Source organism: Scophthalmus maximus, chromosome 11, assembly GCF_022379125.1.
Source record: "Scophthalmus maximus strain ysfricsl-2021 chromosome 11, ASM2237912v1, whole genome shotgun sequence".
In the NCBI taxonomy this organism is placed as follows: Eukaryota; Metazoa; Chordata; class Actinopteri; order Pleuronectiformes; family Scophthalmidae; genus Scophthalmus; species Scophthalmus maximus.
This window is the reverse complement of record NC_061525.1, coordinates 24905001-24931370: the sequence shown is the minus strand read 5'-3', so window position 1 is coordinate 24931370 and position 26370 is coordinate 24905001. Positions and strand designations below refer to the sequence as shown.

Sequence of the window (26370 nt, the reverse complement as noted above, 5' to 3'; positions counted from 1 at the left end):
CGATCACTCCCCCCCCTTGGCGATCACTCCCCCCCCTTGGCGATCACTCCCCCCTTGGCGATCACTCCCCCCCCTTGGCGATCACTCCCCCCCCTTGGCGATCACTCCCCCCCCTTGGCGATCACTCCCCCCTTGGCGATCACTCCCCCCCCTTGGCGATCACTCCCCCCCCTTGGCGATCACTCCCCCCCCTTGGCGATCACTCCCCCCTTGGCGATCACTCCCCCCCTTGGCGATCACTCCCCCCCCTTGGCAATTCCCCCCGACAACCTGCGAGTCCGTGAAAGCCGAACACGACATATACCAACCCAGCCATTATAAGACAACCGTTTCGTATTTTATCGCCCCCTTTTGGCCGATCTTTGACAAATTTGGTAGAGCCTCAGTGACCCGGGAAAAGAGAAAATAAAGATTTGCGATAGCATTTAATTTAGCCTAGATATGCTAAAGTTTGTGTTAAGTTGCTAGCTACAAAAAAAATTCGTCCGCAAGTTGTGCATTTTTTAACCTAACAAAATTCTTACTGAGTTTAAAGTCCTGCACTGAAAAGGTTACTTAGGAACTTTTGCACTAATCAGTCCAGTTTATAAAGTCAAGACAATAGTCTAACATTTTACAAAACACTATTTTGAAGGTTCATGGTTTTATTCTCAGTGTGAACTGGATTTGTTACAGACGTGAGACGATTCGTTCACTCGTTATCGATGAAGAAGTTTGTTCTGTGAAAACTGAAGTCGTGTTAAAAAACTTCCTCCACACAGAAACAGGAAGCAGAACAGAACGAGCTTTATTCTTTATTCTTCTCTCAGAAGAAAAAATCTAAACGGTGGCCCCTCCCTCCCCCCACCCAGAAATTAAACACATTCTGGTGGATGTACGATGATGATGATGAAGATACAGTTTTATTGCCATAAACATTGTTTGGAAAGAAAACCTTAAAACAGCCGGGGTTTTTTTCTTTTTTTTCTGGTATGATAAGAAAAAGTTTTTCCTTTTTAACGTCCTGGGAAACAAAGCGACACAAATGTTCTGAGAAGCGACGCAGACTGAAAATACTGAGGGTTTAATTCCTGTTCACATGATCCACTACAGACCCGGACCTGATCCTGGTCCACGCTGAGACCTGCGGACCTCCACTGGACCAGGTGTCAGGTCCAGTCCCTTCAGTTCTGCCTACAGGTTTTAAAGATGGAGGACTACAGGAAACCACAAACCAAAAAAACTACAACTGTACAATAATTCATCATTTTGACTTTTGAAGCTCGTTTTGTAGAATTTTTCTCGGCGGGTGTCGACCTCCACGTGATCCACACTGAAGCAACGAGAGGAGGAGAAACAAAACATAAAAAAAGAAAAGAAAAAAGGAGAATGACTTTAAATTTCTTCTTGTCTGTCGGCGACACGTCGCGTTAGCGCCACCGTCTGGCTGGGAGGCTGTCGCAGGGTGAAATGACTCAGGGCTGCAAACAAAGACAGATGAAGAACAGCGGAGAAACAGAAAGAGGTGAAGAAAGAAAACAGGGAGCAAAAAGAAAAAAATTAAATCAGGGAAGAATTTTTTTTCATCCTGCGTTTGTTTTACTTCCATGTTCTAAGTGTTTCCCCCTTTTCTGTCCCCTCATTCCTTCCTACTGCGAACACTTCACAACGGAAAACTGGGAAGAATAAGAGTGAGAAAACAAACATGAAGAAAAGACGTGAACACGGACGACGAGACGAAGAAGAAGTGAAAAACTGATGGAAGATGAAAAAAACTGAATGTGAATGAAAAGGAGAAAACAAGTGAAAATAAAAAGTGCGTTGTTGCGTCCCACTACCACATACATACATAAACACACATATATACATACATACACACATATATATACACATACACACACATATATATAAATACACATGTATATATATATACATACACATATATATATACATACACATATATATACATACACATGTATATATACATACACACATATATATATACACATACACACATATATATACATATATATACATACACACATATATATACACACACATATATATACATACATACACATATATATATACATACACATATATATATATATATATATATACACACATATATATATACATACACACATATATACACATACATACATATACATATATAAATAATGGAACGCAGCAGCTGTTCAGACGAGAGAAAAGTCTCGTCGTCTTTTCCTTCATCCCTGTTTTTTTTTCTTCTTTACTGGATCCACTTCAGGGGAACTTTTCTGTGTGGATCAAAGGACACATCTCAGCGTTCAGTGTGGACAGGGAATCTGATTGGACACAACGGGCCTGTAGACCACGCCCCCTCCCACCCACTGTGAAAGCTGTGCTGCGTTCTGTGGTTGCTGCTCAGCGTCATTCTGAAATGTTTCCAACTGGTGGAAAACCGATTTTTCCCTTTCTTTTTCCCTCAGCACCTGAACACAGCGGCATAGAGACAGTTAACGGGGTTGCCAGATAAAGGAGTATCCTACAGACATTGAACGCAGGACCAGTGCATCATGGGAACAGAAATAAGGCCATTGCCTTTTAAAACTTTTTGTCAGTGATCAGCTGATACTGGTGGGCATGGCTGGGGGTGGAGCTAAGGTCTCTCCTGACGCAGGTGAAACCCCGCCCACCCGGGACGACAAGGTGATTTAATCAAACGCGTGAAACGATTTTTTTAGATCAAAGCTGCAAAAGCTGATTGGCGAGTCAATGACCAATCAGGGTGAGGGGGCGGGGCTGGAGCCTTTACAGGTCATTGAACCGCTGAGCTTCTTTCTGTGGGAGAGGAAATGGTGGACAACCTTTGACCCTAATATGGCCGAGGAGGATGGGGGGCACTGGATGAAGCTGGTATGACATCACAGTAAGCGGGGATGATGAGGGGGGCGGGGCCGAGACATGCAACAAGCTGCTCTTCGTGAGTTTACAGGTTAATATTCATCAGTGTGTTCGTTTTCATTCTGACTAAATACATATTCTGCTGAAGTGAAGTCAAACAGGAAGAGGAGGAAGAAGAAGAGGAAGAGGGCTGTGCCCGTTCGCTTACTGTCTGTCTGTCAGGAAGGAATGCTAACTGAGGCTTCGACACTCGTCCCGTTACCGGTTTTTCCTTTTCCCCGCCCCCCCCCCCCTCCCCCTCCCCCCCTCCGCCCTCCCCTCCTCCCCCCGGCCTCAGTCTCTCAAGGCTTCTCTTTGGGGATCATCACCTCCTCTCTCGGTTTGGCTCCACCGAAGATGGCGGAGTTCGGGTTGGCGACCTGGTTGAGGGGCTCAGAGACGGTCCGAGGCTTCAGCTGCAGCCGAGGCCGCTGTGCTCGCTCCTCTATAACACACAACATATATATATATATATATATATATAATCAGTCATATACAGTCACTGATCCTGTTTATATACAGTCACTGATCCTGTTTATATACCGTCAGACGGTTCCCTGAAGTCAGCAGGAGGAGGTCCGTCTCTGAAGCGACCCGCTCCTCCTGCTCCTCCTCCTGCTGCTCCTCCTCCTGCTCCTCCTGCCCCCCTCCTGTCAGAGGGGCGACTGGTACCGCCGCCCCGAGTCCGGCCACTGAAGTCGTCATCTCTAAAACCTGCTGAGAGACAGACAGGCAGGCAGACAGACAGACAGGTAAGTCAGCAGATGTACTCCGGTGACCTGCGGCTTTTGGTTCCTGAAACGTGACACACAAGCATGAGATGGTTGAGGTGAAAGGCATGATGGGAAGGGGATAAAAAAAGAAAGAAAAAAAGGGTATAGCTGCCTCAGCAGGAGGAGCTCTGGGGTCTTAGGTCAACTGATCCAGGGTCAGACAAACGCGTAGACGACGTTCTGTCAACTTCAAGGTTTTAATATGCATCACTGTTGCTAACGTTACGCCTGACGAGCCGGAGCTAGCTGGTTAGCATGCTAACCGCGAAACCAGAGTAAACGTTCGATCAGTGAGTGATCAGCTGCTAATGCTAATGTTAGCTTTGTAGAAAAACTATTAGCTCGTAGCTTAGCATATTAGATCTCTCAACCTTGTTCACTTCAGTTTATTATAGTTTCATTTGTCAACGTTTGTCTGTTCTCTCCTGCCGTCTGATTGGCTGCAGCCCAACCCTGTTGTGATTGGCCGGCTGGGATCTGCTGTTGTCCAACCTGAGCCGCTGAACTCTCTGTCCGATCGTCCTCCCGCCGGCTCGAAGTCCTCACGTCCACTCCCGCCTCTGGAAGAACCACGGAAACCTCCTCCTCCTCCTCCTCCTCGTCCTGCAGGGGACAGGCGGAGTTAACACCCGGGGGGGGGGACAAGGAGAGGAGGAAGAGAGGGGGGAGAGGAAACAAGAGAGGAGAGGAAACGAGAGAGGAGAGGAGACAACGAGAGGAGGAAGAGAGAGAGGAGACAACGAGAGGAGGAAGAGAGAGAGGAGACAACGAGAGGAGGAAGAGAGAGAGGAGAGGAGGAAGAGAGAGAGGAGAGGAGACAACGAGAGGAGGAAGAGAGAGAGGAGAGGAAACGAGAGGAGGAAGAGAGAGAGGAGAGGGAACGAGAGAGGAGAGAAGACAACGAGAGGAGGAAGAGAGAGAGGAGAGGAAACGAGAGAGGAGAGAAGACAACGAGAGGAGGAAGAGAGAGAGGAGAGGAAACGAGAGAGGAGAGAAGACAACGAGAGGAGGAAGAGAGAGAGGAGAGGAAACGAGAGAGGAGAGGAGACAACGAGAGGAGGAAGAGAGAGAGGAGAGGAAACGAGAGAGGAGAGAAGACAACGAGAGGAGGAAGAGAGAGAGGAGACAACGAGAGGAGGAAGAGAGAGAGGAGAGGAGGAAGAGAGAGAGGAGAGGAGACAACGAGAGGAGGAAGAGAGAGAGGAGAGGAAACGAGAGGAGGAAGAGAGAGAGGAGAGGAAACGAGAGAGGAGAGGAGACAACGAGAGGAGGAAGAGAGAGAGGAGAGGAAACGAGAGAGGAGAGAAGACAACGAGAGGAGGAAGAGAGAGAGGAGAGGAAACGAGAGAGGAGAGAAGACAACGAGAGGAGGAAGAGAGAGAGGAGAGGAAACGAGAGAGGAGAGAAGACAACGAGAGGAGGAAGAGAGAGAGGAGAGGAAACGAGAGGAGGAAGAGAGAGAGGAGAGGAAACGAGAGAGGAGAGAAGACAACGAGAGGAGGAAGAGAGAGAGGAGAGGAAACGAGAGAGGAGAGAAGACAACGAGAGGAGGAAGAGAGAGAGGAGAGGAAACGAGAGAGGAGAGGAGACAACGAGAGGAGGAAGAGAGAGAGGAGAGGAAACGAGAGAGGAGAGAAGACAACGAGAGGAGGAAGAGAGAGAGGAGAGGAAACGAGAGAGGAGAGAAGACAACGAGAGGAGGAAGAGAGAGAGGAGAGGAGACAACGAGAGGAGGAAGAGAGAGAGGAGAGGAAACGAGAGAGGAGAGAAGACAACGAGAGGAGGAAGAGAGAGAGGAGAGGAAACGAGAGGAGGAAGAGAGAGAGGAGAGGAAACGAGAGAGGAGAGGAGACAACGAGAGGAGGAAGAGAGAGAGGAGAGGAAACGAGAGGAGGAAGAGAGAGAGGAGAGGAAACGAGAGGAGGAAGAGAGAGAGGAGAGGAAACGAGAGAGGAGAGGAGACAACGAGAGGAGGAAGAGAGAGAGGAGAGGAAAGGAGAGAGGAGAGAAGACAACGAGAGGAGGAAGAGAGAGAGGAGAGGAAACGAGAGAGGAGAGGAGACAACGAGAGGAGGAAGAGAGAGAGGAGAGGAAACGAGAGAGGAGAGAAGACAACGAGAGGAGGAAGAGAGAGAGGAGAGGAGGAAGAGAGAGAGGAGAGGAAACAAGAGGAGAGAAGACAACGAGAGGAGGAAGAGAGAGAGGAGAGGAAACGAGAGAGGAGAGAAGACAACGAGAGGAGGAAGAGAGAGAGGAGAGGAAACGAGAGAGGAGAGGAGACAACGAGAGGGGAGAAGAAACAAGGAAGAAACAAGGAGAGGAGGAAACAGGAGGAGGTGGCAACACCTCCCTCTGGAAGGACAGCACTGAAGAGGCAGAGCTTGTTAGTCGGCCATCAGCCAATCAGAGCGGAGATGTTAGAGAGAAGACACTTAATCTCTGTAGTGTTTTATGAACCTACTTCCAACCTGGTTTTGTGTGTGTGTGTGTGTGTGTGTGTGTGTGTGTGTAAAAAGCGAGGGGGGGTGAAATGATGAATGGATGGAGAGTCGTGTTGTGAAGAATATACAGAGCAGAAGATTCAAATGTCAGACACACGCACACACGAGCACGCACACGCGCGCGCAGGCACGCGCGCACACGTCTCGTACCTCTACCTTCATCTTTCCTGAAGCCGAAGCCGCCTCCTCCTCCTCCTCCTCGCTCTTGCCTCCGACCCTCTGCGATGTCGACCCTAAGCGACCGCTCACCGAGCTGCTGCAGGGGTCAGAGGTCACAGGTCACGTCAGCGGGATGACCCCAGTTTGTGCTTCAGTCACTTGAACAATAAAACTCATTGTCTGTCGTTATTTTAAGATCGTGACGTTCAGGTACTCACAGCTCCGTCGTACGTCAGAGCTTCTTTTAGAGATTCCAGGTCTTCAAACTCCACATAACAAAAACCTGACGAGACAAAAGAGCCAATCAGAGGAGAGTTGACCTCGTTACCTGATCAATAACACACCAGCTGATCTCTGTTCGTTTCAAAACAGACGAGTCTGTCGTTTCCTGTAAATGAATGAAATGAATAATGAACCTGTCAATCACATCACATGATCTTCCTCAGCAGATCTATCATCACAGAGTAGTGGTGGGCGGTATCTACAATATATTCCATGTATCGCAGCTTATTGCACATGAGATGTAATAAATTACTATGTCGCAAATACCGCAAATGTCACGTAAAATTTTGTAAAGGCGCGGAACACCTGTCCCGATCGAAACCATTTATGAAAATAATAAAGATTAAAGAATGTTTTAATTCAAACGTAGGTTTCGGGGACGACTAGAATCATCATACTGCCGTGATTTTATACATAAAAAGGTTAAATTGTGCATTTATGAAGTGCTTTAGAGGAGATTTAAAAAATATAAATATTAAATAATATCGCAATATATTTTTGTTACGTCGCAATTTTTTATAGGCCCCAAGACAGACCTTTTCAAACGTCGTCGCTCTTAAACCAACAGGATTAAATTGTTAGAGTGTCACACAATATCATCATCATCATCATCATCATCACACAAACTGAAGAAATCCAATTGAAGAAGCTGCGGAAGCAGTCGACAGCTGAACACCATGGAAACGACCTGTGACCACAGCAGAGACAGGGTGGAGAGCCCCTAGATCAGCTGATCGTGGTCGTTCCCCGGAGATGAGACCATTTTCATGTGACTGTTTTAAATGTTTGTTTTTTCATAACAAGATTCTTCTGCGTGTAAAGTTTAATTTATTTACTCAATTTGAGTTCAGTGCTAAAGCTTCTGATTACGTCACAACTTCGTCACGCTCAGCAACAGAACAACTTTGAACACAGAAGATCATGAGTTGAAAGCTCCATAGCTACGGCGTCCTGGTTAGGACAAAACCAGGAAGAGGTTGTTTTCGGCTGACCTTTGAACTTGTCCGTTTCTTTGTCTCTGACCAATCGGACGCTGCGGATCTTGAGCTCTTTGAAGATGAGGTCGATGTCTCCCTGCACCGCGTAGAATGGCAGGTTTCCAACGTAGGCCGTGAACGGGGGCTCCGACGGCAGGTCCTTCTGCTTCTTGGGTCCTCCGGGGCCTCCGGGGCCACTGCTGCCACGGGACCTGGGGGACACAGAGAGGATCATGGGACATGGGGTAGTGTTCGACCGATTTATCGGCCGGCTGATAATGTCGGCCGATGTTTGCGTTTTTACGTGTATCAGCATCGGCCGATGCGCAGCTGCTACGTTCGCAGATAGTTTTTTTTGGGAGGGCAGATCCAGTCGCCTATCGGGCCCGGCCCCGCTCTCTCCGGAACCATTTACCCTGTGCCGTCGTGGTGCCTCTGCCCTAGGCTGCCACGCTGCGCTCCCGCCGGGTACCCAACTCTCCATTCTCCTCCGGCGAGCGGGAGGGGGATTCAATGTCTCCCACCCCGCCGCTCCTCCGACGACTTCTCGCTGGCTCCGGCCGGCTTAGTCGTGGGTCGCAGTGGACGGAGCGCCCGGTGGGTTTGTGTCTTTCTTGGTAACGGCATCGGCCCTAAAAAATCTGTATCGGTCGATCCCTAATATGGGGGTACAGAGCTGTTTCAGAATAATCCTCCGGTGAGAAACAAGAGAGAAGAAAGTTTCCTTCAGTGTAAGGCTGGGCGATATATGGAGTTTTAAATATATCAATATATTTTCATACAATACGTTTCTGGTTTCTTTGCTCCTCTGTGACAGTAAACTGAAGTTCTTTGGTGTGTGAACAAAACAAAACATCATGTTGGGGGTTTGGGAAACACGATCGACATCTTTAACCATTTTATGGACCAAACAACTAATCGATTAATCTAGAAAATGATCGACAGATTAATTGATTATGAAAATAATCGTCAGTTGCAGCTCTACAAGTTTCTTTTCGTGACCTTCGCCTCTCTTCCTGCCGCTCTTGAATTATTCATATTAATACATTTTTTACACAAGAGGAGATTGGTTATTATAGTATTTTCAATGTTTTATTTTATTTATGATAAGGTTCATGGTTAAACTAAAATACCTAACCTCAATTACATGTATCGGTATCAGGAACCCTGTACTCCCCAATATCGATGTCGACCCCCAAACGGTCCGGCTCTAGTCCAGATATCAGCACCGGTGTCGGGAAGATGGATCCTTTAGAAAGCAAAGACTTTTCATTCACAACAACTCATCAGACGAGGTCAGAGACCACGTGGAGCCGGAAGCTTCGCTCAGAACACAGAAAGACTCACCTGGTCCCACGACGTCATCAGAAGAAAACACCGCGACATGACATCAAAGTTTCTCCTTCTTACAAAATCTGATCGATCGATCGACGGACGGACGAGTCCGATGTGTGCAGCTGAAACAACCTGCCGCTTCCTGCTCGAGCCGCAGACGTCACGTCACCTCATCTCGCACTAACGCAGGAATCTTCATCCACTACTTTCATTCATTCATCATCATCATCATCAACATCGAACAGCAGCGCAGAGTAAAACAACGTCACCTGCCCGCACCACGCACCAATGACCGACTGAAGCGGGTCGATAGCTCACGTCGGATGAACCTGCAGCTGCGGACACATGATGCAGCCATGCGGGCTCGTCTGCAGCTGCCGCCCCGCCGCCAGCTCCACACGCTGCGGGCGGGGCCTCCTGTCCCCGGTTCACCGCTCCGAACACCGAACAGACTGCCGTTAATTTACCGCCGAGCTCCGGGGGCGACCCCGCGCCACGGGGGTCCGTTCGTTTCACCGTCCGCACGCAGCTAGCGCCCCGTGCTAACACGCAGCTAGCGCCCCGTGCTAACACGCAGCTAGCGCCCCGTGCTAACACGCAGCTAGCGCCCCGTTAGCCTGCTAGCGGCGGGACCGCGGTGTTTCCCAGCCGCCTCCCCCCGTCGAACGCTCGCCCAGGCCCGCCCCAGTCCGCAGGTGCCGGGCGGGTCGAGCTCCGTGGCCTGGGCGTCCTGCGCCCCCGAGGCTCGCGGGCGGACAGCAGAGGGGAAACACGGCGATGGGCCCGCCGGGGTCTGTGTCGTGCGGCTCGCGGGCAGGCGGGGGGAGACTCACCCTCTGCCGCCGCCGAAGCTGCTGTAGCTCCGCTCCCGCTCGTCGTAGCTGTCGTACTCCGCCATTGCTGCTGCTGTGTGTCGGAGGAGGAGGTCCTTCACGTCACACACGGAGCGGGCCGAGGTGCCCGCAGCGCGCCTGACCGCGAACAACGCCTCGCTCACAAATTATTCATTCTTCTCTTAATGACAAATGGGTCTGACGCCATTTTACTATGTTTTTTTAAAATATATACTTTTGGAAATATCCACCTCTTGTTGTTAAACTCACTCATACCAGAAGAGTAGACCATATGACTCCAGTCTTCAGACCTTTTCGATGGTTTGTCAAAGAAGACTGTGTCTTTACAAAGCACTGGACGGTTTTGGGCCAAACTACATTTCTGATCTCCTGCTGTGCTCTGAACCATCCAGACCTCTGAGTGGGTCTGGGACTCGTCTGCTCATTGTCCCCAGAGTCAGAACTAAACATGGAGGCAGCGTTCAGTTCCTGTGCTCCACAGATCTGGAACAAACTCTGCTGCAACTCTGTTCTTTTAAATCGGGTCTGAAGACTTCTCTTTCAGTAAATTAACTGTCTATATATTTCTTGTACTGCACCGTAACTTTTATCACCTGTCTTATTCTACTTTGACATGTTTTTGTATTATCTTTTTAATTGTTTTAATTTTAATGTGATTCAAGTGTTTCTTCCCAAAGCTTTTACTGTTTCATGTCAAGCACTTGTTGTTGAAATGTGCTATACAAATAAACTTGCCTTGCCTCAAATTAACATTAAAACTATCAGTCCATTCTGATGTTTTCTTACTTTTCAACATCCTACAGCTCTTGTCCCAAACACAGACTCCCACCGTCATTTTCACATGGCAAAGTACTTCCTGTTAAAACATCTGTAAAGTTAAAGTCAAACTGTGACTAACTTTGAATGAAACATTTAGGTCTCAAAGTTTAGTCTGGATTAGTCTTTTGGCAAAATTGTAGGCTACTGTGTTGTTGTTCAGGTAGAAATGATCAATAGGATTCAGGTTATACATCAATAATAATAATAATAAGAATATATTTTTATTCATATAGTACTTGCCAAGCTTTTCAATAGAAACTAAATGAAATAAAATGTCATAAAACTACAAAAACAAAAATGACATAATAGTAAAATTAGACCAAATAAAAAAATAGTAAGAGGAGATGTTAGTATAAGCAGTGAACTTAGAAAAAATAACGCTTATGTGTGTACACTGAATTGGTCATAATTGCTAAGCAACCGTGTCTGCATCATCATATTTGGTAAACAAAACAAATGATGGGTTTAAATGTGCTCATGTGTAATAAAACAGAGGGGCACTGTATCAATGACCAAAAGTACAGTGTTTTCACTGGACTGGCAAAACATGGAAAATAATTCTTGTGGAGCTCTTGTAGGATAAGTTCAACTCAAACCCCATATTACTTGCAGGGATCTAGCAGGACTCTTGCCCATCTCATTGAGCTCTTGTACAGATCTAGCGATGGTCTTGCACATTTTGCAGGAGTCTTACGGAATCCTTCTCATTCTTGCACACATCTGCTGCTATTGAACGATAATTCAGACACCTTGTTGGTCTAATAGACCTCTTGCATTGCTGCTGTAGGACCTGTAAGGACTCAGCACATTATAAGAAGAGTTTGTAGACATCAACCAGAAATATTGTAGTTCGTGAAAAGGTCTAGATGTAGAGATTTCATCTATGTTTTGACATGTAGGGACATAACAACACTCCTGTAGTTCTTGTACACATCTAAGAGAGGACTTGTGCACAGATTCAACTATGGGGTTGTAGGTCTTGCAGAGAACCTGCAAACATCCTGTGGGTCTTGTCAGCCTCTTCCACAGTTCTTGATGAAAATGTACGGATCCTGTTGTAGTTCTTTTAGATGTTGAGCAGAGGTCTCGTAGATCTTGTATTGAGATGTTCTTCAAGTTTAGCTCAAGTGCAGCTCTCACAGACATCTTGTAGGTCTTTTGGGCCCTTTGCTCGTAGGATATGGAGAGGTTCAATACAACACATGTAGATTTTGTAGAGTTTTAGAAGTCTGTCCTGTCGAACTCTAGCAGAGGTCTGGTAGATCTTTTAGATATCAAGAAAAAGTATTGAAATTGTTGTAGAGCTAGGTCTTATATCTCTGTATTTTCTACCTCTTGCAGGTTCTGCAAAAGATCTTGGAGGACCTATAAGGAGTCAACACAGTTCTTGTAGAGGTCTCAGAGTGGTGTTGTAGGTCTGTCAGGATATAGGTGGATATTGAGATAAGGGGATGAAATCCAGGACAGAGTCCTCTTGTACTTCATCTAAGCTGCTGTCTAGAGTCTGAGTCTGTTTCCTCTGGGATCTCCTTCAGGTTTGGTGGAGGGGATTCGTTCTTCAGTGGTGGTGAGGGTCTAGTTCCACGCTGTCGCAGGCTGCTGGAAAGGGCGTCCCGCTCACCAGGAATCATGGTTTTCCCCACAGTCTGGAAGCACAGAACACGACACTGGAATAAACCAAATTCTAATAGAGACTGTGTGAAAATACACAATGACATACAATAACTTACAGAAACACATCCAACTAGAACTGAGATGAAACCAAATTAGAATAGATTAAAAAAACATGTTACTGAAAGTCGGTTAATGTTTCACTGTACCCGGTTCTCTGCCAGTGCCTCTTTAGCCATGTAGTGCTCCCTCTTTATCTTTATCTCCACCTCCTCTGGGATGTCAGGGACCATCATGTCGATCAGACGGCCAATGAAGAAGACCACATGCTTGGGAAGAGAGACAGGGAAACCCTTGATCAAGTCTGATCAATCAGAAACTCACCTGGACCAAAACCTGCAGCTTTCTTCACTTGTTAACTGATCAAGTACACTACAGGTGAACCAGGTGAACCAGGTGGTAAAATGTTTCAGTCGAGTCATCAATAAACTGATGTGTGAGAGACACTGACCTCAAAGATGATAACAAAAGAGAGTTGAATGGCGAGGAGGTGGAAGTACTCTGGGCGGTATTCACCATTTTCATCCCTTAAACCCAGATACCTTCAGAAAACAACAACAACAACCATCATTATCGTCCTGTGATGACTTTACTGAAAAACACTTCTCCTGCTCTAGTAGACACAACACTCTGATATTATTGGTTCAAGACAGACCAATCCAATCAAAGATTTAGAACAAGTCCCATGACTGACAGAGTGTTTATTCATTGTAGTCAGACCTTATCGCTGTGTCAGCAATCAACAACATCAGTGCCACGTGGACCTGCTGTGATGTTGCCTACCTGCAGGGGGCAGATTGTTCTCTGCTGTAGTTGCCTGGCGATGTTGCCAGTGTGAAGTTGACGAAGCCGCTCAGTGTTCTGTCTCTGGTGTAGCGATAGTACAGACGAGGCAGGAAGGACGAGGTGAATGCAATGAGGAAAGCCTAAAACCACAGGTTTGGAAAAGGTCAGATCCTATTGGCTGCTAGGAAACGTTGAAACTGCTTGTTGAAGAAGGCGTTTATCTCTAACTAGTCTTCACAAAAACAGAAATGCATCACAGAGTCTTACGTTGGTGAGGACTGCCGCATGTGTGATGAACTGCATGATGGGTAACCAGATGCCGATGTCCTGAGCTCGCTCTACCACAGGGCGGCGATATTCAGTCACAAACTTCTGAGCGTCCAGTCGAATCTCTACCCAGTTATTAATGAGAGCGAAGAGAGGAGCGAGAGGACACGCCGCCACAAAGATGGTGATGAACCCAAACTGAATCACTGAGGAAGACGAGGAAAATGAAGAGTCACAGCTCAGATTTATACCCCACCCCAAGCCCCCACTCCCGCAGCCAGAGACTCACCCATCTCCAGGTACTCGCTCAGGAGTCCCTCGCACTCCAGCAGCTGGTGGTCCGCCTCCCAGGGAGAGACCTCCGCCCTCTGAGTCTCCTCCCCTCCCTCCACCTTCACCTCCCTCAGCCGCGGACTCATCCTCCTCTTCTGCCACCATGATTTCAACTTCCTGCCAAAAAAAGAGCCTTCACTTTAATTCAGAGACGAGTGAAGATTCTCTCACGGCTTCTGTCGTATAAGTCACATGACTTTTATATTCTTCATTAAACCTCAAAATCAGCTCACAAGTTGTTCTTTCAAGTCACATATTATCATGTCAAGCCAGCGACTGTATATAGAGATGATCAGTGACTATATAATGACGATCACTGACTGTATATAAAGACGATCAGAGACTGTATATAAAGACGATCAGAGACTGTATATAAAGACGATCAGAGACTGTATATAAAGACGATCAGTGACTGTATATAAAGACGATCAGAGACTGTATATAAAGACGATCAGTGACTGTATATAAAGACGATCACTGACTGTATATGAAGACGATCACTGACTGTATATAAAGACGATCAGAGACTGTATATAAAGACGATCACTGACTGTATATAATGACGATCAGAGACTGTATATAAAGAAGATCAGAGACTGTATATAATGACGATCAGAGACTGTATATAAAGACGATCAGAGACTGTATATAATGACGATCAGAGACTGTATATAAAGACGATCACTGACTGTATATAATGACGATCAGAGACTGTATATAAAGAAGATCACTGACTGTATATAAAGACGATCACTGACTGTATATAAAGACGATCACTGACTGTATATAAAGACGATCACTGACTGTATATAATGACGATCACTGACTGTATATAAAGACGATCACTGACTGTATATAAAGACGATCACTGACTGTATATAAAGACGATCACTGACTGTATATAATGACGATCACTGACTGTATATAAAGACGATCAGAGACTGTATATAAAGACGATCACTGACTATATAAAGACGATCACTGACTGTATATAAAGACGATCACTGACTGTATATAAAGACGATCAGTGACTGTATATAAAGACGTTCAGAGACTGTATATAAAGATGATCACTGACTGTATATAAAGACGATCACTGACTGTATATAAAGACGATCACTGACTGTATATAAAGACGATCACTGACTGTATATAAAGACGACAAGCGACTGTATATAAAGACGATCAGTGACAGTAAACGCAGGACTACTTGTGGTTCAGAGTCTGTGAGAGTAGAATGGGAGGCAGAGCCTTCAGCCACCAGGCTCCTCTCCTCTGGAACCAGGAGGCAGACGACATCTCTACATTAGAGTTCAACTTAAAACCTTCCTCTTTGATAAAGATTATAGTTCGAGCTGCTCAGGTGTTTAATAAACCATTTCTTCATTATGCTGCTAGAGGCCGACACTGCTGGGGGAACTTATATCATGAGCATCTCTCTCCCTCTCCTGTTCTCTCCTTCTCCCTCTTTCTCTCTCCCTCTCTCTCTCTCTTTCTCTTTATCTCTCTCTCCCTCTCCAACTCTTTCCTTCTCCCTCTCTCTCTCTCTCTCTCTCTCTCTCTCTCTCTCTCTGCCCCCATGTATCTACATTACATGTCACTTACTCTGTTTTCTCTCTCCCCTAGTAGATCTGACCCCAGAGCTGCAGGATCCAAACCCGTCATTATTATTATTACTATTATTATTATTATTATTATTACTATTATTATTATTATTACTATTATTATTATTATTATTACTATTATTATTACTAATAATAACAACAACATCATTGTATTTTTTAATTATAAGTGGCGGTTGTACAACTGTCCTCTCTCTCCTCTCTCTCTTCTCTCTCTCCTCTCTCTCCTCTCTCTCTCTCTCTCTCCTCTCTTTCCTCTCTCCTCTCTTCTCTCTCTCTCTCCTCTCTCTCTCCTCTCTCTCTCTCTCCTCTCTCTCTCCTCTCTCTCTCTCTCCTCTCTCTCTCCTCTCTCTCTCTCTCCTCTCTCTCTCCTCTCTCTCTCGCTCCTCTCTCTCTCTCTCTCTCTCTCTCCTCTCTCTCCTCATCCCAACCGGTCGAGACAGAAGCTCCGCCCACAACTGAGTCTGGTTCTGTCAGAGATTTCTTCCTGTTTAAAGAGTTTTTTCTCTCCACCGTCGCCAAGTGCTTTGCTCATTGTGGGATTTGTTGGGTTTTCCCTGTAATATTGTAATATTGACCTCACTATGTAAAGTGCCTTGAGACAATGTATGTTGTGATATGGCGCTATACAAATAAAATTGAATTGAATTGAATATAAAGACGATCATTGACTGTATAAAGACGATCACTGACTGTATAAAGACGATCACTGACTGTATATAAAGACGATCACTGACTGTATAAAGACGATCACTGACTGTATATAAAGACGATCACTGACTGTATATAAAGACGATCAGCGACTGTATATAAAGACGATCACTGACTGTATAAAGACGATCACTGACTGTATATAAAGACGATCACTGACTGTATAAAGACGATCACTGACTGTATATAAAGACGATCACTGACTGTATATAAAGACGATCACTGACTGTATATAAAGACGATCAGCGACTGTATATAAAGACGATCACTGACTGTATAAAGACGATCACTGACTGTATATAAAGACGATCAGCGACTGTATATAAAGACGATCACTGACTGTATAAAGACGATCAGCGACTGTATATAAAGACCATCACTGACTGTATATAAAGATGATCACTGACAGTATAAAGACGATCACTGACTGTATATAAAGACGATCACTGACTGTATAAAGACGATCACTGACTGTATATAAAGACGATCACTGACTGTATATAAAGACGATCACTGACTGTATATAAAGACGATCAGCGACTGTATATAAAGACGATCACTGACTGTATAAAGACGATCACTGACTGTATATAAAGACGATCACTGACTGTATATAAAGACGATCACTGACTGTATATAAAGACGATCACTGACTGTATATAAAGACGATCACTGACTGTATAAAGACGATCACTGACTGTATATAAAGACGATCAGCGACTGTATATAAAGACGATCACTGACTGTATAAAGACGATCAGCGACTGTATATAAAGACCATCACTGACTGTATATAAAGATGATCACTGACAGTATAAAGACGATCACTGACTGTATATAAAGACGATCAGCGACTGTATAAAGACGATCAGCGACTGTATATAAAGACGATCACTGACTGTATATAAAGACGATCAGCGACTGTATAAAGACGATCAGTGACTGTATATAAAGATGATCACTGACTGTATATAAAGACGATCACTGACTGTATATAAAGATGATCACTGACAGTATAAAGACGATCACTGACTGTATATAAAGACGATCAGCGACTGTATATAAAGACGATCAGCGACGTGTGTCTGTGCTTACGGGACGATGAACTCCTGGATGTTATTGATCAGCTGTTTTCCCACCATGATGACCAGCAGCTCCTGAGCCAGTTCAATGAGACATCCACCTGCTCCACACTGTCACACGACCACAAACAATTATTCTATAAACCAAAAGAATATACACGACCAACAGATTACAGAATCTGTTTATACAGAAACATCTGAGTATTAGTATTATTGTTATGTATTATTTGTGAGGGCTGCAGCTACTCTGTACAGGTATGATGTCATTTGTCACTCACATCTTCATTGCGAACTCCAAACAGAGTGTTGTAGTTTCCAGGGTAACCGACAAACCTGAACACAGAAAACAAACACATATATATAAATATATATATTTACGTTTCATGTCTAATGTCTTGATGTTGTTATTAATCCATCAGATGGAAACATTCTCCCCTTCTGACACGTTTGAGCTGTGAGAACAGGTGTCAGCCTGCAGGAGGCGCTGGTGCTCCTCTAGTTCACAAATCAACTGACAATGTCCCGAGGTTTTATTTTAATCACTTTTATTTTGAAAGGGAAAAACTGAGAATCAGCCAATAATATCACCTGAAATACATGCAGAGAAGAAGAGAAGGAAAAATAGGAAAGATGAAGAAAAGGGTTTTTCTGATTGGGTGAACGAAACAGGCCTGTGCTGATTGGCCGGAGCAGTTCTCACCTGCCTTTGAAGAAGGCAATGTAAACTGGAGACGAGTAGAAGTTGACAAACTGGAAGATGAAAACTTTGAGGATGAACATGTCTTCATATTTGTTCTGCGTGCGATGCATCTCTGACACACACACACACACACACGCACACAGAAACGTCAACATCATCATCTTTATACACATCATCGTCGTCTAGCATGTTTTTACTTAATGATAAACTATGTACAGAGAAATACCCATAGATGGTAATTTCCTCTAATAATTATTTGATTCGCTTGTTAAAGTTTCTAAATTAAACAAGAAACTCATGTAAAAAACCAGAAACAAAAAACAAGAACATAAAAATACTTTATATTTTTTTGAGAAAGAAACAAAACTAAACTATGAAAAGAATGTGTAGATGTTCCATCTGGACAATATAAGCTATTATCATCTGTTTGCAGGTCACATTAAAGATTTGATGCACAACACAAGCTACGTCACAGGCAAGTGATGAATGGACAAATAAATAGCAAATCTCACAATGAATAAACGAACAATAAGTGAATAAATTAAAGAAATCAAGTGACTGACTTGAGGAGGGTGAGGATGAAGGTGGGACTCACCCCAGCGGGTGAGGATGTGGGCCAGAGCAAAGTAAACCCTGGACAACATGAGGATGAGCAACAGGTTCAACACTGATGACGTAATACTGGCGATTTTCCCAGCCTGAACACACACACACACACACACACACACACACAGAAAATACACTTTTTAATCACGTAGATATAAGAAAAGTTACAGAAAAGGGAAGTCTGTATTTTCTGGAGTCCCTCAGGGAAACATCCTCGAGCCTCTGTTATTTCTGTCACATCTTATTAAGGGACATGTTTTTTGTTGTTGTTATTGTTACATTGTATTGTGGTTGTTGTTGTCACATTGTGGTGTTGTTGTTGTGTTGTGTTGTGTTGTGTTGTGTTGTGTTGTGTTGCGTTGCGTTGCGTTGCGTTGCGTCAAACTCACTGAGAAGCTGACGAAGCTGTTGCTGGACTTATAGATGATGATGCCGACGATGGAGCGGTACAGTATGATGGCGATGAGGCATATCAACACCGCAGTGATCTGCACACAGTTCAACACGTATGAATATGTGGATTCACGTCCTTATGACCCGGGGGTCCAGTGGCACAATATCTCTCATCAGAAAGTCAATCACACAACCACGAGACAGACCACACACTCCAGACATGTAACATCACACTGAACTGACACAACGCTTTTAAGGTCAGGTCATAGATCTAAAGGGTCAGAGGTCAGGAGACTCACCATGACGACGATGACCATGCAGCCACTTAAAGTTCTGTTGAATCGTTGGTTTTCAGGGAAGTAAGGTTCCTCTAGTCCGGTCACCGGGTTCCTCATGGTCATCGGTGCCATGGCCGTGAACTCCGGACGAGGTCGCTCCTGTGAGGGGACGGATGAGAGTTAGAGGTCACACTTGACATCACATGACACGTTTTCATTTATCAGTGCAACTGGAACATGGATGGATCAGTCGTTCACCTCGATGTCCTCGAATTCAGAGCAGTTCCAGCGGTGAGACAGAGCCGAACACGTTCTCTTCCAGTACTCCAGGAAGGTGATGGCCCACAGAGACATGAAGACACTGAGGAACACTGTTCCTCCATTATCAAACAGAATACCTGCCTGAAGAGAGAGAGACAGGTGGTCAGACAGACAGGTAAACAGAGAGAGAGACAGGTGGACAAAAAAGACGATCAGACAGACAGGTACCTTGTAGGTGAGACAGATGCTAGAGTAGTTCCAGGTAGAGCAGATGTTACAGGTCGGACACATGACAAAGCTGCCTCCACTCTCACAAACCTCCTTCCTACACACACACACACACACACACACACACACACACACACACAAACTCTGGATATAGCTGATGGTCCTCACATTACTAGTTACGTTGAGATGTGACTTTAAAGTTTGTGCTTACGCTGGAACATCAGTGAACATAAGCCAAAGACCAAACAGGAAGATCAGAGTCCCAACGAGAGACGCCGGGACCAACCAAGCAGTGTAGAAACCTACAGTTAGACACAGTCACCATAGAAACCTGCAGTCAACCAGCAGTCAACCATGGAATCCTAAAGTCAGAGACTATTGAAACCTGATAGTTGCTATAGAAACCTACAGTCAACCAGTTACCATGGAAACCTACAGTCAGAGACTATTGCCACCTGATAGTTGCTATAGAAACCTACAATCAGACACAGTAACCATGGAAACCTACAGTCAGAGACTACTGGAACCTGATAGTTGCTATAGAAACCTACAGTCAGACACAGTTACCATGGAAACCTACAATCAGAGACTATTGGAACCTGATAGTTGCTATAGAACCCAACATTTGACCATAGTTTGTCAGTGTTACCGAGCCAGGCAAAGTAAAGTGCGATCTTCTCTCCGAAGTACTCCCTTATGTGGTCCAGGGGCTGGTAGCGGGTCCAGCAGGACCACTTGGCCCAGTACGCATACAGGATCTGTCTGACACTGAAAGACTGTGGCGACATCTGGGGGGTCGGCAGCTTGAAACGGCCCTGCAGACAGAATGTGAAAGAAGAACTTTATGATCATTTAGAGCAGAAAGAGGCTGTTTGGCATATTCTCCAGCTGCGTGGAAACAGGAAGAAGAGTTTGTCTCTCAGAAACTCACCTCGTGAAGCGGGTAGGCGTCAGTGAACACCTGCTCACTCAGCAGCCGGTCGATTCCTACCTGCCCCTTGCTCACAGAACCATACGGAGTCCGGGCCAGAATCTCATACAGCTGGAAGCACAGGACACGGTCACTGCAGGGAGGACTCCAGATCCAGACCTGACCCCATCTGATCCCATCTGATCTGATCCCATCCGACCCGTCCCGATCTGATATGAGCGCAGCTCCGATCGGCAGACGACCTGAACCCGGGCGGACGAAGCTAATTTCCGTCGCTGCAACATTTTTCAAACTCTGTCAACGATCAGTCACCTGCTGTGATCTTTATTCATTGTATGGGCTACACAGAACGGCTATGCTGCCATACAGGCTCACTGAGAGAGTTTGTAAGGCAGCTAGCTGGGTCGTTGTTCCGTTGGCTGTCCTGCGCAATAGAGAGACAACTTCATCCAGTTGTGCGTCTGGTTGTGTTTTCAGGGGCTGATTTCATTTGGCTACACAAACACCCACAGTCTGTACGGACGACACGGTGGGAGAACAGGACGGGGCTCGGAGGTGTTCTTGGTGTGAGATGCAAGCGAGATCTGAATATCCTCTTTATCACCTTTTTAACCTTCAACTAGGAATTTTAATTTGCAGCTTTTACTGTTGTTGTATTTTCACAGTACATTGGAAACTTTCACAAGTTGTTAAAGCAACTACAAGCAACTACATGTGGTTTGAGGACGTGTGTGTTTGAGGACGTGTGTGTGTGTGTTTGCAGATGGTGTTTGAAGAGGAGGCGTCACCGCCTGCAGCATCCATATGTTGACTGAAGCATCCTGGACTCTGAGGAGGACTTTTATCTCTGAGCCAATCAGAGGGGAGTGTGGCTGACGGTCCTGTTCAGACCAGGACCAGGATCTAATGATGTGCAGCTCTCACTTGTGTTAAATACCCTGACGCTGTTGTGAAGAGTTTCCACACACGACGGATGTTAGAATAACGGCACATCAAATTAATATCTCTGCTCGTGTTATTTTTGTATTTATTCTTCTAGAGGTATTTAATTTTTCTGTGATTTTCCTTGTTTACATTTGACCTGATTAACAAAACGAAAATCAGTTATTGTATCAGATTTTCTGTTTTGTGAATATTTCTCCTCTGAAATCACAAATAACACAAAACAGAAATGCAGCATTTGGTGCCAACGGACATTGAGAGAAAAACCAAAACTTCAAATTGAAGGAGGAGAAGACCCTGGCTGTTTTTTAAGCTTTTTGGTTTTTCTTTTGGTTTTTCTTTGTTTTTTCCAAACAAAAAAAAATGATCTCTGTGTTCACAGTTCTGTTTGTACAGTGTGTTGACTGAGGCCATGTTCGTACTCGTTCATGCCAACACCGCATTTTGGACCATCAGTAAGAGTTTTAATGTGCATGAATAGAGGGCCATGGCAACATATCATAACAGAGATATGACAAAACCATGGGAGCGGATAATTGGACCCAAGGATGTGGCGTATAATGCAAAGATAAGTGGCCCCAGCATGGAGCCTTGTGGCGCCACTGTGGTAATGTGGTTACATAGGAGTCCAACCAAGGAAGATATCTTTCACTAGCTGTTTGATGACGAAGGCTCCTGTTTTCTGATACTCTTGTTTTTAACGTAGTGAGTGACACATAAAATACATCTTCGCCTGAATGACTCCAATATCACCACTCATCATTGCATAACGTACAGTAGCAAAACAGAAAACAAGAAGAGGTTTGTGTGTTTGATGAGTCAGAGCTGCAGGTGAGCAGCTGAGGGGGGTGGAGACAGAGGCAGAGCTATTTACATATTCATAAATCTGTCAGTTACATCAAAGACATTTTAGTTTTGACCTTTTAAGAGATGAACTTTATTACCTAGTTTGTGCTGCGATCACGTATTGAATAAAGTTTGTTTAATCAACTGACTGACACGCAAACAAACCCGAGGCCTGATAGCTTCAACCTAACACCGGCTTGGTGTTGTACAGTTGGTGTTCATGTATTATGTGAGCTCAGTGCGCCCCAGGTTCCTGAACTCACCACCTGGTGTCTCTGAGTCGTCTTGAAAAACGTCTCTTCGTTGTCGCTGCCCAGAAACCTGGTAAAACAGACTGGATTAAATGGATTTAAACTTTTGCTGATACTTCAAATCCTTTCACAACAACTTCCACTGTGTCACGCACAAATTACTCCGACTGACACATCAACTTCTTACTGTACCAACACTTAAATGGAAACTGTGGCTTCTCTTGTTCCTTCCATTTCAACTTCTTTCAATACTTTGAAATACAACTATGTCAAAAGCGTCAAATCGCAGCTGTGTTGATGAAATAGAACAGACGTGTCTGTTTGTGTTTCTGATCACCTCTGCAGCTTGTTGGTCCTGAACTCACAGGTGTAGAAGCAGGGTGGGGGGTTGGGGACATCCTGGAGCATAGGGTTGGGGAGGGACAGCCGGGACAACATCTGTTCAGACCAGGTAAGGTTCGGAGAGTTGACCACCTGCAGGAGGACAGAGGACACAGGTGGAACCAGGCCAGAACACCGATCTGGGTTCCAGCAGCAGATGAGGACGAAGTGTTTACCTGCAGAGGGACTCGCAGGTTGATCTCCTCGGCGTAGTAACAGAGGACGCTCCACGGTGCGCTGAGGAGGACGAAGCAAACCCTCGTCTTCGCCTGAACGACTTTCTTCTGCAGAGAGAAACAAGGAGGAACTAATCAACTCATTTCTGTCCTTAGTTCATGACTGTTCATCCTCCATTGTGGAGTCCCACAGGGGTCCATACTGGGTCCACTCCCTTTCTCTCTTTCTATGCTCCCACCAAGTCACATCATGCTTAAACACTGTGTCTCTTGTGATGGTTACACAGACAACATCCCACTTCACATCACCATGAGATGAGAACAACCTAAAACCAAAACAGTATGTGACTGAGAGTAAGAACTATTTCGTAGGGCTGCCGGCATGAAAGTCAAAGATCTGAATCATCGGGCTGTTTCTTTAGTGCTGGTCGGTCAGTGTGCAGTGAACCTCAGGGGACGTTTCAGTCCACAGCAGTAGCTGCTCTCCAGAGGTAAAATCAAGTCAAGTTGTCCTGGCCGGTCCACGACGGCACAGGAAGCCGTGGACCTGATGGACCAAACAAAACTCAAAGTAACCACTAAAGCTACAGTGTGTAATATTTAGAAGAACTTATTCACAGAAATGTTATATATTGTCCATAACTCTGTTCATGTAAGAGTTAAATATAGTTCCATGAGGTGGACCGACCTCCGTGTGAGTCTCCATGTTTCTACGTCCTTGAATACGCTTGTTGAACTAAATGGTCCAGAATACGTCACGTTCACGTTGAATTTTCAGACGCTGACGGAAACCGGAATCAGTGGTGCAACGCCATAAAGTGTCCCCTGTTGGCTGCTCAGTTGGGTGCAGTTTGCAATTTTACCACCAGAAGGCACCAGAAAATTACTAAAATTACACACTGTGGCTTTAAAGAAATGTTTCCAAAGGCCGACAGACCAGTGGCTGACAAACACATTTAGCCATAATTGTAAATTATTTGATGAGGAGAATAACGTTTTCTTGCTGCTCCACCAATCAGCACACATTCTTCCTGAAATCAGATCCAACACAACAAACAGCACAGAGGCGGCGAAATCTAAACACGTCACTGTTACTTTTTTAAAAACATTTGTAACATTTGTTCACTTTAACACAGTGTAAAAGTGGAGTCTAAGTGGTATTGATGAGTTTACTTAGGTTACTGATCAGATTGTTTCCTCGAGCGCTGCTGTCATGTGACACAGTTTCCAGCTTCACTGATCAAAAGCGCTCCTGTTTGATTTGACTCGTGACGCCTGAAGCAGCAGCAGTGTTTGTTTTGCTCACCTGTTCCTGCAGCAGTCCGGCGCGTTTCAGTCTTCTCAGAAACTGCCCCCTCCACTTCAGGTGGGCAGGGTTTACACCTGCACTCTCCTCGTTCTGAGAGCTCAGTGGCTCCTCCCACACCAACACAAAATCTGTCCAATGGGAGCATAACATTCAAACCTTCATTGATGTGACGTCTTCTGTGATTGACATGACGTGAGTCGACTCCATGTTCACTTCACTCACCGACTCGAGTCGATCCGTCGCTGAACACATTGCAGTCCGGAGGCTGACAAGGTGCATTCTGGGAAATAAGAACTGAATCAGCATGTCTGATCTTTACATCTGTAAACAACTGTAAACGTCAGGTTAACATCAGTAAACGTCAGGTTAACATCTGTAAACGTCAAGTTAATGTCTGTAAACATCAGGTTAACATCTGTAAATGTCAAGTTAACATCTGTAAACATCAGGTTAACATCTGTTAATGTCAAGTTAACATCTGTTAATGTCAAGTTAACATCTGTAAACGTCAGGTTAACATCTAACATCAGGTTAATATCAGGTAAACGTCTGTAAACGTCAGGTTAACGTATGTAAACGCCAAGTTTACGTCTGTAAACATCAGGTTAACATCTGTAAACGTCAAGTTAACATCTGTAAACATCAGGTTAACGTCTGTAAACGTCAAGTTTAGGTCTGTAAACATCAGATTAACATCTGTAAACGTCAAGTTAACATCTGTAAACATCAGGTTAACATCTGTAAACGTCAAGTTAACATCTGTAAACATCAGGTTAACATCTGTAAACGCCAGGTAAACATCTGTTAACACCAGGTAAACATCTGTAAACTACTGTAAACATCCGTAAACATCTGTAAACGCCAGATAAACAGCTGAGCAGTGAAGCAGAACAGAAGCTCTGTTTCAGACAAGAAGAACAAATGAGAATCAAATGAAGACAAATAAAAGTTGCAGATATTTTAAAGGGACGCACGAGACCTCGTCCTGTTTAGATCGTTTATCTTCCCTCGCCATCAGCGTTTGAATCAGTCTGACGAGCACTTTGTGTGGTTTCACTCTTCCTGCTGCTCCGTGTCTCAGTAATGAGGCTGATGATAAGCACGGCGACGGGAGGAAGAGCAGAACAAACATCTACTGTTCTCTAATGTTTCATTAGCTCGGCCTCACGTCGTCAAACACTTCCTGTTTCCTGCCGCAGTAAAACAAACACTCACAAAGTTTCATTAAAAAACACTGGAGCTGCTGGTTTCTGACCTCATAGGGTTTCAATGGACAACGGTTCACTCACGCTAGGCTAACACTCTCTATCTGTTCACAGTCTTTGTGCTAAGCTAGGCTAACACTCTCTGTGTTCACAGTCTGTGTGATGTTTACATCTTTGAAGTCAATGTAATATTCTTCATCTTGTGTAATTTGAAGAAGTAATTCTAACTGAAGAGGCTCCAGAACATTTCCCTGAGAGACTCCACATGACTTCACATTTTAAATCTCCTCCTACGATCAGAGTTATTGATCTCTCCGACACTCAGACGTCGTTTTACTGATGAGATCACACTGAGACAGCTGTTACCATGGTGATACTGCCGTAGTTGTTCTCCGGCTTGGTTTCCATGTCGATGAGTGTGGTACTGTCCCCCTCCACCAGCTCCCCCTTCTTCTTCATCCTTCTTACTGCTTCAGTCCACACACACACACACACACACACACACACACACACACACACACACACACACACACAGAAGCAGGTTTACCCAAAAACGACTGAATGGATTTTGACTAAACTTGGTGGATGAATCCATAACTTTTGGCATTTTGTTTTATGATATAAAACGGGCTGGGACGTCATGATTGACAGCTGACACTGACTCACGTATACAGTCACTGAACGTCTTTATATTCAGTCAGTGATCGTCTTTATATACAGTCAGTGATCGTCTTTATATACAGTCAGTGATCGTCTTTATATACAGTCAGTGACTGTCTTTATA

At 44.9% G+C, this 26370-nt stretch overlaps 2 protein-coding genes across 15 annotated transcripts in view; both read right to left on the bottom strand.

Annotated features, from left to right (window-relative positions):
* Window positions 1–883: 883 nt before the first annotated feature.
* Window positions 884–9896, bottom strand: eif4h (eukaryotic translation initiation factor 4h). Of its 11 annotated transcripts, none has more exons than XR_007031672.1 (8): window positions 9768–9896; window positions 7615–7811; window positions 6559–6623; window positions 6332–6437; window positions 4127–4283; window positions 3451–3655; window positions 3237–3352; window positions 884–1460 (listed from the first exon to the last, which is right to left on the bottom strand). XR_007031672.1 is itself a non-coding variant. In XM_035621988.2 (8 exons), exons 1-8 carry the CDS (start codon window positions 9830–9832, stop codon window positions 1455–1457), a joined length of 840 nt encoding a protein of 279 aa, XP_035477881.1. In that variant the 5' UTR covers window positions 9833–9896; the 3' UTR covers window positions 884–1454. The 11 variants fall into 11 exon arrangements, 10 of the variants coding, with proteins under 10 accessions (XP_035477881.1, XP_035477872.1, XP_035477873.1 ...); XM_035621988.2 differs by having other exon boundaries at window positions 3451–3624; window positions 4173–4283; XM_035621979.1 differs by lacking the exon at window positions 884–1460 and having other exon boundaries at window positions 3210–3352; window positions 3451–3624; window positions 4173–4283.
* A 1050-nt stretch (window positions 9897–10946) lies between these two features.
* The window catches only part of ano7 (anoctamin 7), a 16663-nt gene continuing 1239 nt past the window's right edge, over window positions 10947–26370 (bottom strand). The window contains exons 2-24 of one of the 4 annotated variants that reach the window (XM_035621849.2): window positions 25953–26056; window positions 24604–24712; window positions 24379–24509; window positions 23073–23180; window positions 22853–22989; window positions 22528–22585; window positions 20477–20587; window positions 20195–20360; window positions 19757–19847; window positions 19546–19642; window positions 19315–19458; window positions 19078–19215; window positions 18775–18873; window positions 18375–18477; window positions 17780–17891; window positions 17358–17412; window positions 17093–17190; window positions 13621–13781; window positions 13332–13537; window positions 13062–13204; window positions 12730–12820; window positions 12428–12547; window positions 10947–12253 (exon numbers count right to left, since the gene is read on the bottom strand). In XM_035621849.2, the coding sequence (XP_035477742.1) occupies window positions 12089–12253; window positions 12428–12547; window positions 12730–12820; window positions 13062–13204; window positions 13332–13537; window positions 13621–13781; window positions 17093–17190; window positions 17358–17412; window positions 17780–17891; window positions 18375–18477; window positions 18775–18873; window positions 19078–19215; window positions 19315–19458; window positions 19546–19642; window positions 19757–19847; window positions 20195–20360; window positions 20477–20587; window positions 22528–22585; window positions 22853–22989; window positions 23073–23180; window positions 24379–24509; window positions 24604–24712; window positions 25953–26045 (2736 nt within the window). In that variant the 5' untranslated portion in view covers window positions 26046–26056 and the 3' untranslated portion in view covers window positions 10947–12088. The remainder of the gene's footprint in view (window positions 12254–12427; window positions 12548–12729; window positions 12821–13061; window positions 13205–13331; window positions 13538–13620; window positions 13782–17092; window positions 17191–17357; window positions 17413–17779; window positions 17892–18374; window positions 18478–18774; window positions 18874–19077; window positions 19216–19314; window positions 19459–19545; window positions 19643–19756; window positions 19848–20194; window positions 20361–20476; window positions 20588–22527; window positions 22586–22852; window positions 22990–23072; window positions 23181–24378; window positions 24510–24603; window positions 24713–25952; window positions 26057–26370) is intronic. The other 3 variants (XM_047335482.1, XM_047335483.1, XM_035621851.2) reach the window with 3 other exon arrangements.

What these genes read in the sequence shown, in the direction of transcription:
- eif4h (XM_035621979.1), bottom strand. Translation starts at nt 9,832, where the DNA reads ATGGCGGAGTACGACAGCTACGACGAGCGGGAGCGGAGCTACAGCAGC. An exon ending in CTCTGACGTACGACGGAGCT is followed by an intron (nt 6,438 to 6,558) that starts GTGAGTACCTGA and finishes TGACCCCTGCAG; the next exon opens with CAGCTCGGTGAGCGGTCGCT. An exon ending in CAGAGAGTTCAGCGGCTCAG is followed by an intron (nt 3,625 to 4,172) that starts GTTGGACAACAG and finishes TCTGTCTCTCAG; the next exon opens with CAGGTTTTAGAGATGACGAC.